General features: G+C 44.2%; 1 protein-coding gene across 2 annotated transcripts in view; it reads right to left on the reverse strand.

Annotated features, from left to right (window-relative positions):
- Positions 1–21,818, reverse strand: part of zc3h3 (zinc finger CCCH-type containing 3) — a 315,450-nt gene that overhangs the window by 195,583 nt on the left and 98,049 nt on the right. For both annotated transcript variants that reach the window (XM_038808835.1, XM_038808836.1), the window contains exon 4: positions 15,056–15,215. In XM_038808835.1, the coding sequence (XP_038664763.1) occupies positions 15,056–15,215 (160 nt within the window). The remainder of the gene's footprint in view (positions 1–15,055; positions 15,216–21,818) is intronic.

Genomic DNA, 21,818 nt, shown 5'->3' on the forward strand with positions numbered 1-21,818 from the left:
TGCCAAATCCTTTATGCAATCGATTAGGATTTACAATGGTCCTCCATGTGCTCTGGTGGGGTCCTTTAACTGCACAGTGGATTTTCTTCTGCCCTTCAGCCTCCAAGTCTACAATGGAGTTTCTCTTTAGGTAATCTCCAATTGTGTTCGGTTCAGGTGCAGTTTTTCAGATTCCAGGTCCTTCACCAGCTTTTGTGGTTCTGGGGCCGTGCATCAACTGCCACCATGTTGTAAGAGTTTGTTCAGTGGGTCTCAATTAGAAGTTCAGAAGTTTGTATGATTGAACAGTAGTGTTTACTGGTACCACATAACTATTTACACATATACAAAGTGTAGCCCAATCTAGCAGCTAATTCCATGTTAACTCCTACTCAAGTCTCTCCTTACAACTCTGTCTCTTATCTACTGTCACTTGTCTCTTTACATCATACTCTGGATGGTCCTGTCCTCCAGTCCCACATTAACCTTTGTTACACCCAATACTCGTATATTATAGCTATCATGGTTGCCTACCATAGATATCATCTTAGTTACAGTAGCATCAGTTGCTCCCGTGTCATCTGAGTCTTTAGAGAAAGTTGACTCTCGCTATCTTCTATATACCCGTGCCACAAGAACAACTCAGGTGTACTGTCAAATTATCTTGATAAATGGACCAGATTTAAATGTATTACTGTCATCTCTGTTTTAGATGTATTCCTGTCATCTCTCCCAAAGCAGACACTGTCAACACAGGTTTAAACTGCAAACTTTTATTCCAGAGTGGATAAAACAGATAGCACAATGTGCGTAATGAAATGAAAATGAAATGAAATGAAATGAAAATTGCTTATTGTCACAAGTAGGCTTCAAATGAAGTTACTGTGAAAAGCCCCTAGTCGCCACATTCCGGCGCCTGTTTTGGGAGGCTGTTACGGGAATTGAACCGTGCTGCTGGCCTGCTTGGTCTGCTTTAAAAGCCAGCGATTTAGCCCTGTGCTAAACAGCGCCATTTAATAAAAACCAGTACAACTTTCGTTATGCAATTTATAAAATGAACACAAAATGAGTGCCAGCTCCCTCTGGTTGGTTGTTTAATTAAATTTAAAAGTATAGCATTTTTAAAAATATACATTTACGGGATGTGGGCATCGCTGCTAAGGCCAGCATTTATTGGCCATCCCTAGTTGCCCTTCAGAAGGTGGTGGTTGCCTTCTTGAACCGCTGCAGTCCTGTGTGGGTACACCCACTGTGCTGTTAGGGAGGGAGTTCCAGGATGTTGCCCCAAAGACAGTGAAGGAACATCGATATATTTCCAAGTCAGGATGGTGAGTGACTTGGAGGGGAACATCCAGGTGTGGGGTTCCCAGGCAGCGCCGGCTCTAGGGTTGCTGGCGCCCCGGGCAAGCTGAACTTCGGCGCCCTTGGGGGGGGTGGGGGGGTCCGAGGGGGGCGGGGGGGGCCGAGGGGGGCGGGGGGGGCCGAGGAGGGGGGGGCGGACCCGCGGGGGGGGGCGGACCCGAGGGGGGGGGCGGACACGCGGGGGGGCGGACGCGTGGGGCGGACCCGAAGGGGGGGCGGACCCGAGGGCGGGGCGGGGGGCGGACCCGAGGGCGGGGCGGGGGGGCGGACCCGAGGGGGGGCGGGGGGGACTGAGCGGTGGGGCGGACCGAGCCGGGGGGCCGCCCTGGGGGCGGGCGGCCACCGCGCATGCGCTGGTTGGCACCGGCCCAACTGCGCATGCGCGGGACCCGAGTCTCTGGCGCTCCCAAGCACATGGCGCCCCGGGCGACTGCCCGAGTTGCCGGTGCCTTGAGCCGGCCCTGTTCCCAGGTAACTGCTGCTCTTGTCCTTCTAGGTGGTAGTGGTCGTCTGTTTGGAAGGTGTTGTCTCAGGAACCTTGGGGAGCAACTGCAATGCATCTTGTAGATGGTGGAGGGTTTGAATGTTGTGGAAAGGGTAGCAATCAAGCGGGCTGCTTTGCCCTGGATGATGTCAAGCTGGTGTGTTGTTAGAGCTGCTCTCATCTAGGCAAGCGGAGAGTATTCCATTAGACTACTGCCTTGTAGATAGTGGACAGACTTTGGGGAGCAGAGAGTCAGGAGGCGAGTTACTCGCTGCAGGATTAGTAGTCTTTGAACTGCCCTAGTAGCCACAGTATTAATATGGCCAATCCAGTTCAGTTTCTGATCAACGTTAACCTCCAGGATGTTGATTGTGGGGGGAATGTAACTTGCCACTTGTCAGCCCAAGTCTGGATATTATTACAAAATGTAAAATCTCAAAGTTTACAGATGATACCAAATTAGGTGGGAGGGTGAATTGTGACGAGGTTGCAGGGATCCTACAGCAAGATCTGGACAGGTTGGGGGAGTGGGCAAACCAATGGCAGATGCAGTATAATTTGGATAAGTGTGAGGTTATTAATGTTGGAAGCAAAAACAGGAAGGCAGATTACTACCTGAATGGTTGTAAATTGGGAGAGGGGAGTGTGCAGCGGGACCTGGGTGTCCTTGTGCACCATTCGCTGAAGGTAAGCATGCAGGTGCAGCAGGCGGTAAGGAAGGCTAATGGTATGTTGGCCTTCATTGCACGAGGTTTCGAGTATAGAAGCAGGGATGTGTTGCTGCAATTATACAGGGCCTTGGTGAGGCCACACTTGGAGTATTGTGTGCAGTTTTGGTCTCCTTCTCTGAGGAAGGATGTTCTTGCTCTCAAGGGAGTGCAGCGAAGGTTCACCAGACTGATTCCAGGGATGGCGGGACTGTCATACGAGGAGAGATTGACTAGGTTGGGATTGTTCTCGCTGGAGTTCAGAAGAATTAGGGGGATCTCATAGAGACTTATAAAATTCTAACAGGATTAGACAGGGTAGATACAGGGAAGATGTTACCAATGATAAGTGTGTCCAGAACCAGGGGTCACAGTCTGAGGATTCAGCCTGAGGACTCATTTACATAGAGTGGTGAGCCTATGGAATTCATTACCACAGGAAGTAGTTGATGCTAAAACTTTGAATATATTCAAGAGGCAGCTGGATACAGCACTTGGGGAGAATGGGATCAAAGGTTATGGGGAGAAAGCAGGATTAGGCTATTGAGTTAGATGATCAGCCATGGTCGCGATGAATGGCGGAGCAGGCTCGAAGGGCCAAAAGGCCCTTCTATGTATCTATGTATCCAGGTCTTGCTGCATTTGGATATGGATTGCTTTATTAATGGAAGAATTATGAATGGTGCTGAACGTTGTGCAGTCATCCGTGAACATCCTCACTTCTGACCTTATGATGGAAGGGAGGTCATTGATGAAGCAGCTGGAGATGGTTGGGCCTTGGACACTACCTTGATGAACTCCTGCAGTGATGTCCTGGAATTGAGATGATCGACTTACAACCACCACAACCATCTTCCTTTATGCCAGGTATGACTTCAACCAGCCATACTCGGTCAAATGCTGCCTTGATGTCAAGGGCAGTCATTCTCACCTCACCTCTGGCATTCAGCTCTTTTGTCCATATTTGAAGCAAGGCTGTAATGAGGTCCGGATCTATGTGACCCTTGTGGAACCCAAACTGAGCATCCATGAGGTTATTGCTGAATAAGTGCCGCTTGATAGCACTGTTGATGATTCCTGCCATCACTTTGCTGATGATGGAGAGTTGACTGATAGGGTGGTAATTGCCTGGATTGGGCTTTCCTGTTTCGACACACCAGGGCAACTTTCCACATTGCCGGGTAGATGCCAATCTTGTAGATATACTGGAACAGCTTGGCTAGAGGTGCAGCAAGTCCTGGAGCACAGGTCTCCAGTACGATTGCCGGAATATTGTCAGGGTTCATCGTCTTTGCAGGATCTAGTGCTTTCAGCCATTTCTTGATATCACGTGGAGTGAATTGTATTGGCTGAAGACTGACATATGTGATACTGTGGACCTCCGGAGGAGACCAAGGTGGATCATCCACTCGGCACTTCTGGCTCATGGATGCCCAATCTCGAGTTGCTATATCTGTTCAAAGTCTATCCCATTTAGCACAGAGATAGTGTCACACAACACAATGGAGGGTTTCCTCAATGTGAAGACGGGACTTTATCTCCACAAGGACTGTGCGGTGGTTACTTCTACTGATAGTGTCATGGACAGATGCATCTGCAGCGGGCAGATTGGCGAGGATGAGATCAAGTATGTTTTTCCCTCCTATTGGTTCCCTCACTACCTGCTGCAATCCCAGTCTAGCAGTTATGTCCTTTACGACCCGGCCAGCTCGGTCTGTGGTGGTACCACTGAGCGACTCTTGGTGATGGACATTGAAGTCCCCCATCGAGAGCATATTCTGCACCCTTGCCACCCACAGTGCTTCCTCCAAGTGATGTTCAACATGGAGGAGTACTGATTCATCAGCTGATGGTGGCCGGTACATGGTAATCAGGAGGAGGTTTCCTTGCCCGTGTTTAACCTGAAGCCATGAGACTTCATGGGGTCCAGAGCCAATACTGAGGATTCCCAGGCATCTCCCTCCCGACTGTATACCACTGTGCACCACCTCTGCTGGGTCTCTCCTGCCAGTGAGGCAGGACAGATCCAGGAATGCTAATAGTGACGTCTGGGACATTCACTGTAAGGTATGATTCTGTGAGTATGACTATGTCAGCCTGTTGCTTAACTAGTCTGAGACAGCGTTCCCAACTTTGGCACAAGCCCCCAGATATTATTAAGGAGGACTTTGCAGGGTCGGCAGGGCTGGGTTTGCCATTGTCGTTTCTGGTGCCATCATATCATAAGACCATAAGACATAGGAGCAGAATTAGGCCACTTGGCCCATTCAGTCTGCTCCGCCATTCAATCATGGCTGATATTTTTCTCATCCGCATTCTCCTGCCTTCTCCCCATAACCCCTGATCCCCTTATTAATCAAGAACCTATCTATCTTTGCCTTAAAGGGGGCCTCACGGTAGCATGGTGGTTATCATCAATGCTTCACAGCTCCAGGGTCCCAGGTTCGATTCCCGGCTGGGTCACTGTCTGTGTGGAGTCTGCACGTCCTCCCCGTGTGCGCGTGGGTTTCCTCCGGGTGCTCCGGTTTCCTCCCACAGTCCAAAGATGTGCGGGTTAGGTGGATTGGCCATGCTAAAATTGCCCGTAGTGTAAGGTTAATGGGGGGATTGTTGGGTTACGGGTATACGGGTTACGTGGGTTTAAGTGGGGTGATCATTGTTCGGCACAACATCGAGGGCCGAAGGGCCTGTTCTGTGCTGTACTGTTCTATGTTCTAAAGAGTCAGTGAATTGGCCTCCACAGCCTTCTGCGGCAAAGAGTTCCACAGATTCACCACCCTCTGGCTGAAAGGATTCCTCCTCATCTCAAGACAGCAGTGTTCACTTATTGCAGTTTTCTGTTGTTCAACATACTTGGATGGCAGGTACGGTGTCCTGATCTGTAAAAGCTTCCGCCAGAGTTCAAAATTGGTTTCCAACACCAAGATTCTCTGAATAACCAACCAGGTGTGGGTCATGAATTGTGACCTCAGAGAAACAACTTCTCATCTCACATAATAACCATTTGTTTGTCTACTGGTATAAACTGGTTTGGAAACCTAACCTCTCTTCCACAAGTTTTTTCTAAGAGAACGCAAAGCGTAATACTCAACATAAATACGCATCTTTCAACCTCTCCAGCAGGAAACTTTTATTTTCCACCAAATAAAGACTACAGAAAGATGTGCCTTATATTCAGCTGAGGCTTGCACCTGACAAGAAGATATATTAAGTAAACAGATGAGACATAGCTGTACATTTATGGACTAATAGAGATCTACAACTTTAACTTGGTGCATGTTTGTTGGATAATTTCAATCACGAAGAACAGGCTGGCAGGCAGATAAGGTAGCTCGATTTCCAGAAAGCCTTTGACTAATGGCCTCATTAGAGTTTAGAGTATAAACAGTAAAAAAAACTAAACAGGGTAATAAATGTAAACTTGAGCAACGGATAAGACTATGTTTATGTGTGCACAGCACAATAAAGGAAAGATTTTACCTTAGCTCAACGTCTTCAATACTAATTGATTGCATAGGACCTTCAATAAATGAGGCGTAGGCATTATACAAAACACACATTGTACTCTATATCAATGCTGGGAGTGGAATACCTATTTATGGCAACCAGTGCCAATGCTCTTCAGGCTTGTCCCTCCCTTTCTCAGCCCCCCCAAGTTATATATGTGCTCCTCTAATTGTGGTCCCTTGCACATCCATGACTACAAGTGCTCCACCACTGTCAGTAGTTTGGGAGAATGGTGCATTGGGGAAACAGAATATTATTTTGAATATATCTTAGGTACCTTAATTGAATATGTAATGGCAAATGGATTTTTTTTTAGAAAAAAAAAGAGGGCAGTGCAATTCTACCTCGCAATAAGGTGTGCATTCCGTTCACTACATTGGCGGCGAAGGGATCAGTTTAGCGTCTGAAAAACTACATTGCAAAATCAAATTTCCAAACTGGTATGTATGCGACTTTGCAATGTGACCAACACATTCGGCATAGTATAAGTATCCACATGTCCTTTGTATCAAACTATGTACCCACACAATGCAAATTTATATCAGCTCAATAGATATTGCTTTCGATTGGCTGATATTTCAATTTACCATGTTTTCAAGTTAACTGTAATACAGCCAAATGTCAAACCCTTAGAAAGACAATGGTGAAGCAATTAATTTGCTTAAAACATATTTTAGAAAAATTTGATTCTTCAATATTTCCCTCAGCCCAGGGAGTTCAGAAATTTGGTTTCTCCCAGTGAGCTGTGGAGTTGTAATTTTTATGACGTGTGTTTGTTTTTATTTAAAAAACAGAAATCATTCCCAGAGGCAGGCCTTCTGACAGGCTTAACTACCTGTCAACGGAGGAAGTACTCCAGACAAGGTCACAACTCGGGGGGGGGTATCAGAAATCATGAGAAGGTCTCCGAAGATTAGGGACAGCACAGTGGCACAGTGGTTAGCATTGCTGCCTATGGCGCTGAGGACCTGGGTTCGAATTCCAGCCTTGGGCCACTGTCCGTGTGGAGTTTGCACATTCTCCCGTGTCTGCGTGGGTTTCACAACCCAAATATGTGCAGGATAGGTGGATTGACCACGCTAAAATTGCCCCTTAATTGGAAAACAATTATTGGGTACTCTAGATTTTATTTTATTTTTTAAAAGGTCTCCGAAGATTAGTAATCCAGGGAAATCAGACAAGGTGGAGGAGCTTTATTGAAGGAAGAATGGAGGTGGAGGAAGATTTACAAAATTAGCTTGGTGACCTGAAAAAAAAAAGTCCTGTCTTTTAACAGACAAGCAGTGCTGTAATTATTTATGGATCTAGCTCCTCTCACCGGGTCCAGAGGCCAGAGGAATTCAGTCAACATGCATTTAAAATATGTACCATGTTGAGATGTGGCTGCACAGCTTACATACAAGATTTCATCTTCCAAGAACAGACTAGTCCACTTACCAAACCTCTTTTAAAACCAGAAAAGAGCAGGTTCAAGGCAGGTTAAGTTCCCATTTCAGATTTTTAGCTATTCAATGTCCACCTGATTCATTTTAAACTTAGACCTAAAGCTTCAAACCAAATATTTCACAATGACATGACCAAACATGCTCATGCTACAAACTTCTCTCACATTTTGGGAAAAAGAACACTTTGGTTATACGTTCTGTTGCTAAGACTTTTAAAAGGGCAGAACAGAGAGCTATGGGTACAGTTACATGATGGGAGAGCAGCTGGTCAAGGCCATTAAAACCGTATTCTGGATCTAACAGTGGAATGAATAAAAGAGAAAGGAGTAATGTTGAGCTTGTTCATGACATTGGTTAGACATTGCATTATCAGAAGAGCATTCCTTGGTATCAGTACTGCAACAATCAGATTGAGAAAAAGGTTATGAAAGTGGAAAAAATGTGGGCCTTTTCAACTTGTGAATAGAAAGTTAATGGGGAACAAAATAGACATTTTCAAGATTAGTCCACAATTTGTGTGAACAGTGACAGATGGTTTCCATTGGCTGATTATCCCAAAGGGAGACAAAGACGGAAGATAATCACCAGAGAATGAAGGCCAAAGTTTGAATTTTCTCCCCTCCCCAAAGTTATTACAGCATGGAAATCTTTACTGTAAATGAAGCAGTGACTGCAACACAAATTAAAACGCGCAAGTCAAATAGTGAAAAGAGAATATATAAGAAATAGCTCGAATAGAACAGGTAATAAGAATTAAAATGCCATAAATCTGTCTGAACAGCTATTACTAGCATATGGTAGTATATCAAAATGTTTTCTGTAAATTCTGTAGACTTGTGTTTTGAATCACAATATTGATTTTATTTTAAGTGAAGGTCATATTAATGGCTTGATGTTGATAATTTGACCAAGTACGATCAATCAGTCAACTTCAGAGAGATGCTGGAGTCTGAGCACGTGCATTGTTTGCAATTTCTGAATACAGAAACAATTCTCTTTCGGAAGCCACTTTCTGTCTCAAGAGAATTGTTGATTTTCATTTGCCAAAATCATATTAAAATGCAATGGACAACAAATGTTTGGTTGTTTTCGTTGGGTAATGTTAACAACTCCACTTTGACACGATTCTTCACCATGGATTGTGGCCTAAAATCGGTTTTGCACCTGAAAGCTATTTTATGGAAACATGTTCACCAACTACAATTTAGCATTTTTGGCAAATACAGAAACAGCAGATTTGTGCTTAAAACCAGACTTCAGGTTGGGAGATGCCTAGACATGTAAGCCACATTTTTCGGTTGATTATGTCCTCCCAAAACCACTGGAATTCCATGTTAACGTTCTCAGGCCCCTCTAAAATTAATAGGTCCTGTTACCTTCCAGTGTTTTAATATCTTAAAAGCTCTCTGCTGCCAGCCTCTCCATTGCTGCCAGACCATATGACCTCCTTGAGGTGCAGCCAAATCTGTGTCCTTAAAGCGAGTGCTCAAAACCCAGTGCCCATTCTGAACCACATGCTGGGACCTTCCACCTCTAGTACTGACAAAAACCACCATTGCTCCAAGACTGTGGTACCTCCATCTGTTCAATGCTTCGGATTCCATCCCCATACCCCAGAGCTGCAAAATATCTTCCCTTTCAAAACATTTGTTTTCCTAGGCTACAGGAAAGATCCAATAAATAGAAGTAAACATTCCAATGCCTATTGCCAGCTAAGCCCAGATTACCTCTCTATAGTGCTAGCATATGCAAGAATCAACGTATAAAAACGATGAAGGACTGGTAACCCCATTAAAGCATGGGCAGGACGTTTAAATGACAGTTGATTTTGGCAGTTATGCCAGTTAATTTTGACAGTCTGTTGACAGATCCTATGAGCTGTAAACACCAAAGGGCACCAGACATGGAACATTGAACTTGGGGGGGCACAGTGGTTAGCAATGCTGCCTCACAGAGTCAGGGACCTGGGTTCGATTTCGACCTTGGGTGACCATCTGTATGTTGTCTGCAATTTCTCCCAGTGTGTGCGTGGGTTTCCTCCAGGTGCTCCGGTTTCCTCCCACAGTGCAAAGATGTGAAGGTTAGGTGGCTTTGCAATGCTAAATTGCCCCTCATGTCCAAAAGGTTATGTTGGGGTAAGGTAATAGGGCAGGATGGACCAAGGTGAAGTGACTTGATGATGCAGACTCAATGAGTCGCATGGCCTCCTTCTGCACTGTTGTGATTCTATGATTCAAAGTAGGTAAATAGCCTTGCAAACAGAGACCTGCCTGGCAGTGGCAGTTAATAATCAATTAGCTGAAAGTGGTTGGTTCTATAGGCATTAATTACAGTAGTAAGAAGCTAAGCTAGATGGTGACTCATTAGAGGCACTATATAAGCATGATGTGGAGATGCCAGCATTAGACATGGGGTGGGCACAGTAAGACGTCTTACACACCTTGGACTTTAACCTGGTGTTGTAAGACTTCTTACTATATAAGCAGACAAGTTTTTCAGATCTCTTTGGAGTAAGGGGGTGCATGAAGAGGAGACTGTGTCAGAGTGAGACGTAGAAAGACCGTGTAGTCTGGAATTTCTTTCATGTGGGAATTTGTTGTAGACACATATGAGGTACCCATTTTCCTTTTTTACAGCCTTCAGTAGTTGGTGAGTTTTCCTCCTTTATCTCCAAGCTATGAGAGCTTTCAAAAAAAAAGGCAACACGGTGGCACAGTGGTTAGCACTGCTGTCTCACAGCTCTTGGGACCCGGGTTCAAGTCTAATGATGACCATGAAACCATTGCAGGTTATTTGTCAGGAAAAGTGCTGGAATCTATTATTAAGGAAGCCTTAACAAAGCACTGAGAAAATCATGGTATTAGAAGTAAAACCATGTCAACTTATTTTGAAGAAAAATCCTTTTTGACAAATTGATGAATTTTTTGAGGAACTAGTAGTGTACAGAAAGGGAAATCAGTAGATGTAGTATTATCTAAAATTCCAAGGACATTTGATAAGGTGCCATCTTATCTCAGCAAGATAGGGCTCATGGAGTTGACGGTAATAAATCAGCATCGGTTGAGGACAGTTAAAGATAGAAAGCAGAATGAGCATAAACGGGGCATTTTTAAATGATCAGACTGCAACCAGTGGAATGCCATAAGGGTCACTGCTGGGCCTCGATTATTTATAATCCATATTAATGACTTAGATGCGATAAAGGTCCCACATGGGAGACTAATAGAAAAGATAAGAGCCCATGGGATCCAAGGAAATTTGGCATATTGGATCTAGAATTGGCTGTGTGGCAGGAAGCAAAGGGTGATGGTTGAGGGGTGTTTTTCTGACCAGAAGCCTGTGTCCAGTGGGGTCCCGCTGAGATCAGTGTTGGGGCTCTTGCTGTTTCTGGTTCAAATAAATGATTCAGACATTAATGTAGGAGGGTTGATCAGAAAGTTCGCAGATAAAATGAAAATTGGTGGGGTGGTTAAATACGGAGGAGGGTAGCTTTAGATTATAGGATATAGACAGGCTGGTGAGATGGTCTGATCAGTGGAAAACAGAATTCAATCTGGATAGGTGTGAGGTGATGCACTTGGGCACGACAAACAAGGCAAATGAATACATGATAGTGGGGGGGCCTGGAAAGTACGGAGGATCAGGGGGGCCTTGGTATGCATATACACTGGTCCCTTAAGGAACTAGAGCAGGTGGATAGTGGTTAAGAAGGCATATGGTATACTTGCCTTTATTAGCCGAGGCATAGATTTAAGAGCTGGGAGATTATGTTGGAACTGTACGAAATGTTGGTTAGGCCACACCTAGAGTATTGTATGCAGTTCTGGAATCCACATTATAGGCAGAATGTGAGAGCATTGGAAAGGGTGCAGAGGAGATTTACCAGGATGTTGCCTGGGCTGGAGTATAAAGAGAGATTGGATAAACTGGGGTTGTTCTCGTTGAAGGAAAATGTAACTGGTCTGATTAGCAAGTTTGCAGACGACACAAAGGTTGGTGGAATTGCAGATCGCGATGAGGACCGTCAGAGGATACAGCAGGATTTAGATCGTTTGGAGACTTGGGTGGAGAGATGGCAGATGGAATTTAATCCAGACAAATGTGACGTAATGCATTTTGGAAGGTCTAATGCAGGTAGGGAATATACAGTGAATGGTAGAATCCTCAAGGGTATTGACAGTCAGAGATGTTGGTGTACAAATCCACAGGTCACTGAAAGGGGCAACACAGGTGGAGAAGGTAGTCAAGAAGGGATACGGCATGCTTGCCCTCATTGGCCGGGCCATTGAGTATAAGAATTGACAAGTCATGTTGCAGCTGTATAGAACCTTAGTTAGGCCACACTTGGAGTATGGTGTTCAATTCTGGTCGCCACTCTATCAGAAGGATGTGGAGGCTTTAGAGAGGGTGCCGAAGAGATTTGCCAGGATGCTGCCTGGTATGGAGGGCATTAGGTATGAGGGGCGGTTGAATAAACTCGGTTTGTTCTCACTGGAACGACGGAGGCTGAGGGGTGACCTGATAGAGGTCTACAAAATTATGAGGGGCATAGACAGAGTAGTCAGAGGCTTTTTCCCAGGGTAGAGGGGTCAATTACTAGGGTGCATAGGTTTAAGGTGCGAGGGGCAAGGTTTAAAGGAGATGTACAAGGCAAGTTTTTATTAATTTTTTTTTTTTTTTACACAGAGGGTAGTGGGTGCCTGGAACTCGCTGCAGGAGCAGGTGGTGGAAGCAGGGACGATAGTGACTTTAAGGGCCATCTTGACAAATACATGAATAGGATGGGAATAGAGGGATACAGGCCCACAAAGTGTGTAAGATTTTAGTTTAGACGGGCAGCATGGTCGGCAAAGCTTGGAGGGCCAAAGGGCCTGTTCCTAAGTTGTATTTTTGTCCGTGATTTGTTCTCTGACCGGGGGCATAGATTTAAGGAGGTTTAGAGAAGATGTGAGGAAAAAGCTTTTCACCCAGACGGTGATGGGAGTCTGGAACTCGTTGCCTGAGAGGGTGGAGAAGATAGAGACCCTCTTAACATTTAAGAAGTATTTAGATGTGCACTTGCAATGCCAAGACATATAATGCTACGGGTGAAGTGCTCAAAAATGGGATTCAAATAGTTTTGTGGTTGTTTTTGACCGGCGCTGACACGATGGGCTGAAGGGTCTTTTCTGTGCTTTTGAACTTTATGACTCTATGACAGAGAGTAATGTATCAAGCATTAGGTGGAAAGGTGAGCTTTGAGAGGACACAAAGACTGAAAAGAAATATAGACAAGTTAAGTAAGTGGCCAACAAACAATGTTGGAAACTTTCAAGCTTTTCACCAAGGAAAGGAGGCAGTGGCGCAGTGGAATTGTCACTCTAGTAATCCAGAGACCCACGGTAATGTTCTGGGGGCCTGGTTCGAATTCCAACACAGCAAATGGTGAAATTTGAATTCAATAAAAATCGGGAATTAAGTCAGGAATGACCATGAAATCATTGTTGTAAAAACACGTCTGGTTCACTAAAGTCCTCTTCTGGAAGGAATCCAACGTCCTTACCTGTTCTAGCCTATACGTGCTCTTAAATGTCCTCAGGGATGGACAATAAATGCTGACCCAGCCAGCGATGCCCACATCCCATGAACAAATAAAATAAAAGCAGAATACTTTTTTTCAAGCTTGTAAATGTTGCTGTTTAGAGGAACTTGCACAAGGAACCCAGAAAGTTGGCATGCAGGTACAGCAAGCAGTAAGGAAGCATGTTGTTCTTTCTTGCAAGGGGATTGGAGTACACGAATAAGTAAGTTGTGATCCAGATGTACAGGATTTTAGTATGACCACATCTGGAACGTGCAATGCAGGCAGTACAATGGAGGTTCACTAAATTGGTTCCTGGGAGGGTGGGCGAGTTTTCCCATGATGAGAGGCTGAGTAAATTGTGCCTATGAACCTGGAGTTTAAGAATGAGAGGCAATCTCATTGAAACCTACAAAATTCTGAAGGGGCTTGATGGGGTAGACGCTGGGAGATTGTTTCCACTAGTTTCATAACCTTAAACATGGGGCACAGTCTTAGGATAAGGGTCTGAGCATTTAGGACTAAGACGAGGAGAAATTTCTTCACGCAAAGGGTGATGATTCTTTAGAATTCTCTAACCCGGAGGTTTGCGAATACTCCATTGTTGAATACATTCAAGACAGATTTTTGGTGTCTCAGGTAAAAAGGAATACGGGGAAGGGGTGAGCAGGAAAACAGAGCTAAAACCCATCATCAACCATGATCGTGCTGAATGGTGGATCAGGATCAACAGACCATATTGTCTGCTCATGTTCCCATTTCTTGTGTTACATCATAAGCTGTGCACCATGAAGCAGGACAGTCCTGTTATAGTAAAATATCACTTGTGTTACTGCAAATAATGCCACGGGTGATATGCAAGTTCCTTTGTGCTTTGACTGCTTAATGTTAATTATTAGGCAGTTTCACTATTTTTCTCTGGTGTTGCTCAATTGATAATTTAATTACTCACTTTTTTGTTTTTGTTTCTTCAAATTATTGGACTTGTTTTCAAAATAATCAGATTACTGTATTCACATGATTAGTCTGCATGTGCAATAACGGAGTCATTTACTGTAGTTTTATTTCTGCAAAAATTGTATAAATGCATAAAAGTTTTTATAAAAATGAGAAAGATAATGAGTTCTGCAGCATAAAGCGGGTAAAATGAAAGCAAATAACTTGAACTTAAATTCAACAGGAAATGCTTATTGGAAGTACCATAGCTGATGCCTAAGTAACCAGTTTAAAAGTTTCACGGTTCACCACACAGCTGAAGCAGCAATTACAGTAAGGGACAGTGAGTTTGTAATCCACACGTGTTTACAGGGATCAACTTCACTCAAATGAATTTTACAGACGGACTAACGTGATTCTCATTTCTGACTGACCTCATCGCTGGGGTTATTTTTAAAGGGCAGCAAAAAAAAAAAGAGACCAAGAATAGTGTGATTATTTTTTGCTGTTTTTTTTTACCTAAACTAGGAGGGTTCAAGGATTTCAAAAAGTTCCCAAGGAGAATAGGATGCATATTGTTCTGCTAAGTAAAAACACTAATACCATGTCTCATAAAAGTTAACTTTCAGTTGGCCAAAAATTACTAAATGAACCCATAATCGCAGAAAACTAAGGTAAAGAAGCATAATTCACATTTGGTACAACTAAGGATCGCTAGGACTGGCGAGAACTGCAATGGCCACATTGGCTTTTAGGATCAGATGCAAAAGGCCTCTCCAGGGCTGAATCCATTTATCTTAGGAGTAATTGAGCAGCCTAGGTTCATTGAAGGTTGAATACTGCAGCAATAGGGGTGTTGCAATTGGGCACAGCAGCTCTGGGGCAGAACAGATGAAACCAGCTGGACATCAGCACCTTCTACTGAAAGTACTTATGTGTGGACCTCAGGCAGGGTCAGGGTGGCGCCTTTTGCTTCCACTACTAAAATCTTTAACCCGAAGGGCACTGAAGAGAAACAGTGACAAGCACCTGACTAAGTCGTGCATACACAATTAGTTTTGAAACAGAAGATTACCTCGAGCTCCAGCCATTGACCTTCTTTGTCTTCCAGGAGACACCGCAAGAGGCTCCTGGCAATGAACTATTCCAGCCTGTATTCTTCTTCACTATTTTATACCTCGTATTGATGAATCGGTTATTTGAAGGGCTCTTCACCGAGGAGGAGAAAATTACACCTGCACAAGCATTAAAAAGTATTTTATGAATAAATAAATTGAACACATTAATGGAGTAATAAACACAATAAGAATTACTGAGAAAAGAAAATTCTTGTTTCATGTATGGTAGCCTGGCAGGTTATGGTACTGGACTCCAAACTAAGAGGTTCCAAGTTCAACCTCACCATGACAATTTACAAAACTGAAAATAATCTGAATTGAAGAATTTAACAGCATAGGCATGGAATAACTATTTTATCTGGTGGAGGAATCCAGGAAAAAATGATTTGATCTGGGCTGTTCATGGCTAATTTCAAGATACACTTCACTCAAAGGGTTGTGGACCTTTGGAACTCTCCTCTAAAAAGTTGTTGAGCTTAGGTCAATTGTATATTTCAAAACTGGAATAGTAAGATTTTTGTTAGGACAGGACATTAACAGATCAAATATGGTCAAACTGAATAGTCGAACTTGTTGAAGGGGTTGAATGGCCTACACCTGTTCCTAACTTAAAACGTGAAAGTTGTAAAAACCCATTGATTCACTAGTCCTTCAGGGAAGAGAATCGGCAAGCGCTACTTAGCTCTACATACGACTCTGGTCCCACACTTACACAGGGGAGGTGATGGGGTAGTGGTATTGTCACTAGGCTAGGAATCCAGGCTCATGGTAGATGGTGAAACTTGAATTCAATAGAATCCTGGAATTAAAGGTCTAATGATAACCATGAAACCTTTGGCCCACAGCAATGTGCTTGACTCTTAAATGCCCTCTGAAATAGTCATTCAGTTCAAGGACAATAAATGCTGGCCCTGAGGAAGAGGACGAGGACTGTCAGAGGATACAGCAGGATATAGATTGGTTGGAGACTTGGGCAGAGAGATGGCTGATGGGGGTTTAATCCGGACAAAATGTGAGGTACTGCATTTTGCAAAGTCTAATACAGGTGGGAAATATACAGTAAGTGACAGAACCCTTTAAGAGTATTGACAGTCAGAGGGATCTGGGTGTACAGGTCCACAGGTCACTGAAAGGGGCAACGCAGGTGGATAAGGTAATCAGGAAGGCATATGGCATGCTTGCCTTAATCAGTTGGGGCATTGAATATAAAAATTGGTAAGTCATGCTGCAGCTGTATAGAACCTTCATTAGGCCACACTTGGATCATAGTGTTCAATTCTGGTCACCTACCGACCAGAAAGATATAGAGTCTTTGGAGAGGGTACAGAAGAGGTTTACAAGAATGATGCTTGGTATGGAGGGCATTAGCTAGGAGGAGAGGTTGGATAAACCTGGTTTGTTCTCAGTGGAACGATGAGGTTGAGGGACGCATGATAGAAGTCTACAAGTTATGAGGGGCCTGAACAGCGTGGATAGTCAGAAGCTTTTTCCCAGGGTGGTAAGAGTCAATTAATAGGGGACATAGTTTTACGGTGCGAGAAGCAAAGTTTAGGAGATGTGTAAGGGAAGTTTTTTGTTTACACAAGAGGGTAGTGGATGCCTGGATCTCCCTGCAGGAGGAGGTGGTGGAAGCAGGGTCGATAGTGAGGTTTAAGGGGCATCTTGACAAATACATGAATAGGATGGGAATCGATGGATACGGACTTCGGAAGTGTAGATGGTTTTTGGTTAGACGGGCAGCATGGTCGGCGCAGGCTTGAAGGGCTGAAGGGCCTGTTCCTGTGCTGTACTTTTCTTTGTTCTTTATCAGCGATGCCCACATCCCTTGAATGAATCTTTTAGAAATACTGCCTCAAATGTAGTATGAAATGACCTGGTAAGCAACAGAAACAGAGAAAATAGGAGCAGGCAGGAAGAGGTCATTTGGCCTTTCAAGTCTGCTGTGCCATTCATTATGATCATGGCTGATCAGCCAACTGAATAGCCCATTCCTTTCTCCCCATATCCTTTGATCTCCTTCGCCCCAAGTGCTATATCTGACTGCTTCTTGAAAACATACAATGTTTTGGCCTCAACTACTTCCTGTGGTAAGAAATTCCACAGGCTCACCACTTTCTTGATTAAGAAATTTCTCCTCATCTCTGTCCTAAATGGTCTACCCCATATCCTCAGACTAGTGAATTTGTGATCCCAGGTCTCTGATAGTTTTGCAATTGATAATTAAAAGCAATTGCCATTCTTCACTCTATATAGCTTCAGTTCAGAACAGGTTTCCTGGGCTGGATTCTCTAATCCCATGGCAGAGTGTCCACGTCGTCATAAACGCCGTCGCATTTTACGACAGCGTGAACGGGCCGCTGACAAGACTAATTCTGGCCAGGACAGGGTGCTAGCACAGTGCTGGAGCGGTTCATGCCGCTCCAGCTGCTGATCCCGGCGCGAACTGTGCGCCGCGGGATCCGCACATGCACAGTGGCGCTGGCACCAACGCGCGCAGGCACAGTGGCCTCCTTCAACTCGTCGGCCCCAACGCAACATGGCACAATGCTACAGGGGCCGGCGTATAGGAAAGGAGGTCCCCAGCTAGAGAGGCCGGCCCGCCAATTGGCGGGCCCTGATCGCGGGCCAGGCCGCATCAGAGGCAACCTGGGGTCGGAGCCACACACACACACACACACACACACCCGGACCCTTCAAAGCTGAATTCCTGCCGGCTCAGAGCAGGTTAGAACGGCGCCGGCGGGACGCGGTTTTTTTCTCACGGCCACTTGGCCCATCCGGGCCGGAGAATCACGGGGGGCCGCGTAGAGCGGCCCGCGACCGGCGTTCTGCAGAGAATCGCGTGCCGCCGCCGGGGCCAGTGCGGCCCGGTCGTGGGGATTCTTCGGCCTGGTCCAGGGCTGAGAGAATCCCGCCCTGTATGTTTTCCCCTGAAAATTTATGTATTTCCATCATTTTGTACTCTGCTTTCTGAATTCTAATATATCTAAAAACTTACTGAATTGGGGAAAGAGACACAAATGTAAATCTGACCCTTACATTCAAGATGAATGCTTCAACAGACAGGTTGGCCAACTGGGTGACACACAAATATAAAAAAAGTAGTAATTTTAGTCTGAGATGCAGTGTATTCCCCACTCAAACATTTCACCAAAAGAAAAAGCCCCTTATACAAAAGAGGCCCAGCTATTTTTGATTGCTTTAGCTACCCAACCCCTCATTTGGCTTTTCTGTTATGTCAGTGCAGGATCACAAGTCTGTTACCGACTCCCCAGAATCTATGATTGATGACTGGTGGAGGATGAAGCCTTATTCAGACAAGGGTTTTGTGCCATTTTTATGCGCCACCAGGAGAAACATATTTCACTAAATTATGTAACAATACAAATATTTTGAGGTTAGGGACAGGGAACAAGCCTGTCCTTTGCTGACAAGCTCTGTTTTTGCTAAATCCTTCAAATCCTTCTCGCTCCAGAACCTAATATATAATAATCTCAATAATAATCTTTATTGTCACAAGTAGGCTTACATTAACACTGCAATGAAGTTGCTGTGAAAAGCCCCTTGTCGCCACATTCTGGTGCCTATTCAGGGAGGCTGGTACGGGAATTGAACCGTGCTGCTGGCCTGCCTTGGTCTCCTTTCAAAGCCAGCGATTTAGCCCTGTGCTAAACCAGCCCTGGATCAACTTTATTCTGTTTCTAATCTTAAAAATGAATTAACCTCTTTGACCTTCCTCACAACTGATAGCTCAGTGAATTTACGTAATACAAAACAGGAAGAGTTCAGTCCCTGGTCTATGCCGATTTAAGTGATATTAGCTAGGATTGATCTCCACACCTAGGTTTTCAAGAGTAAGGAAGCCAGCCAAACATCCCATAAGTGACTACCCCCTCAGCGTGTTGTTACTCTTGTTATCTGCTCATACCACCTTTTTTTCAGGGTGCATTTCAGATCACAAGTTTTCCCCTCCTGTCGCCTCGGGTTATTTTGTCAATTACTTAAAATCTGGAACCTCTGCTTCCCAATCCTTCTGACACCAGAAATGATTCATTCTTATTTACCCTAATAAACTAATTCTTGATTTTGAAAATTGAACAAAAACAGGATTGGGTTCAATTGTGATCCCATGTTATCAGGATTTCCAAACAAATAACATTCTGATGCGGAGCAAGTTGCTATTGAGCAATAAAACATCTCCAGAAGTAGGAGACAGAAAATCCTGCAAGAAATAACTTCCTTATAGCTGCTCCAGGGGCTGGTTAGCTTGGGAGCTAACAGGTAGTTCAAAATAATGTCAACAGTACAGGTTTCTATTCCCGTACAGGCTGAAATAAACTGAGGGCTTGCCTCACCTCACCCTCGTGTAAGAATCACAGCTTAAGCAGGATTCAGCAACCCTTGAACAATCGAGGAGACTCCTTGGAGAAGACAGCTGTTCACCATTCTATAATAATCGGAATTCCGCAGTATCTGGATGGATTAAGTATTTTGAAGGGCCTGTGCTTACTTGGTCAGGCCTGTTGAGAACCAGTCATGAGAGACTGAATACTACACAAAAAACACTTGAATAAACGGTTAGGGTGTAAGCCCGGGGACAGTAACCTATGCATGCCACTCTTCTGCATTCAGGTTGACACTATCCTCATAGCAAAACAGCTTTTGGAATCAAAAATTAGCTGATACTTCTGGAAGTAGACTATTTTGTAGACCACATGAACATTGTGCTGGGGGCTGTGACATGGGTATTTAACACTAGAGCACAAAATCTCTCATTTTGACTTAGTGCACTTTTTGGACTGTCCATGGAGCTCTAGAAAAGGACCAGGCGATCAACCAAGACCCAACATTCCACTGATGCTAGATCAGAGAAGACGGGTGAGATTACTTTCAGTCATGGCACTGGTGAAGTGGAACTTCCTTGTTGACAGAGAGCAGCACCAGCTCAGTGCAAAATCTGTCTATTATTGGTCATAAAAGACTAATTCCACAGTGACACATATCACTCTAACCAAGTGCTCACATTTTATTACCAACAATATTCTGAGCTCCCCCGTTATCAGCTGACAACACACCACGGGCCAACGAGGTCAGGGCTAATGACTAATCGATCTCATTAGATTCTTCTAATTAAGAACATTATTGCAGCAAGAGAGGAAGAGCAATACCGTGTTAGTGTTGTTTGAGCATGTTATGAACACTATTCATCATGACAGGAGAGAAAAAAAGAGATTGTGGTTAATAAGTGGGCAAGGCATAAACTGCTGAAACTGCAGAATGAGAGCAGAATCCAACCTACTGTCGCTTGCAAAGCTGTGCCGCAGTCATCACCAGGCTGATGCAGCCCTCATGGACTTTCACAGATGCGCACAGAAAGTTCAGCTAAATAATCATCACCCTAGAGAGGAAATTGAGCATCCAATGGTCCATGCTCAGTGGTACTTGCTCTCCTGGGCCTCGACCAACATGACACATCTAAATTATTCACTGCTTAAAAATAAGTTTAAAATGAGAAAGCTATGTGCAAGACAAACGGCAGGCGAAACTCTATCATCCAAGTACAGCTGTAAAATATGCTGGTAGGTAAGGCCACAGAAGCTTGCATAAATTTCAAAAATGATCATGAGGCAATTAGATCTGTTTCTGGAGTAAAAATTAATTGAAAGATGCAGCAGTAGAAGATGGAGTGCTATTGAAAGGGGACTAGTTTATTTGGCTTTTACCAAAAAGTTTTTCAATAGATTGTGAGGAAAAAAAAAACATAACTGTACCTTTTCAAACTGCAAGAAAAATTGAATTGATCTGCTTACATTATTATTTAAGATCTCTATTTATTAAAGACACAAGAAGAACATATTATGGGAGAGGGAAGAATAAGGAAGAGAGTGGCCTGGCTAGACAGCATAATGACCTTTTGCACTAGAACTGAAAGGATGAGTCTCCTCTGCCTGAAAGCATAATTTATAAAATTACTTTTAGTCGCAGCCCATTTCCTTCATGGCAAGGGGTCTACAGCATAAAGTGGTCACAATTTGACAACCTCACTCAGACATGGAAATGGAACAATCACACAGTTCCTGTAAGCAGATCAATCCTGCTGTTCCTAGAATTTGAAGTCTCGACTATGTTATACTTCAAGAATTTGCAATACAATAATTTTCAGGAATACGAAATGGCGACGAGGCTTAACAAAACTTCTCTTCCTAAAGTCGGGGGGGGGGGGAGAAGGAGAGGGAGTGGTAAAGTACATTACTGAGGTAGTAGAGGGCAGCGTATCCTTTTTACAATGACAATTACACAGTATATCAACTGTGGTCTAACCAATATTTTGTATAAATATATAATTCCTTCTTTACTCTTGAAGTCTGTCCCAATTCATAAAACCAAAACTTTTGAATGGGATCATGCAATCTCGCGAGACGTCGCGCTATGAATCCATCCCATTGTGCGTGGATCACATTTTAGCAAATATGCATATTAGATCAAGACAGCTAGTCTAACTCTAATATGCACTCCCACAATCTACCCAAGGCGTTGAGGTCTAACCCCTTCACCTTGGAGACCTTGGGTTAGCGCAGTTCAGTGCTGGCTTCCATAAACGGGAGCACACGGAACGGCACTTGTGAGGGTCTCCCTAGGATTGGAGGCCCCAGGTGCTTGTCCTCCGGGCAGGATGGCACCCTGGCACTGCTGGTACCACCCAGACACCTTGGCACTCCC

This window comes from Scyliorhinus canicula, chromosome 10 (assembly GCF_902713615.1).
Source record: "Scyliorhinus canicula chromosome 10, sScyCan1.1, whole genome shotgun sequence".
NCBI lineage: Eukaryota > Metazoa > Chordata > Chondrichthyes > Carcharhiniformes > Scyliorhinidae > Scyliorhinus > Scyliorhinus canicula.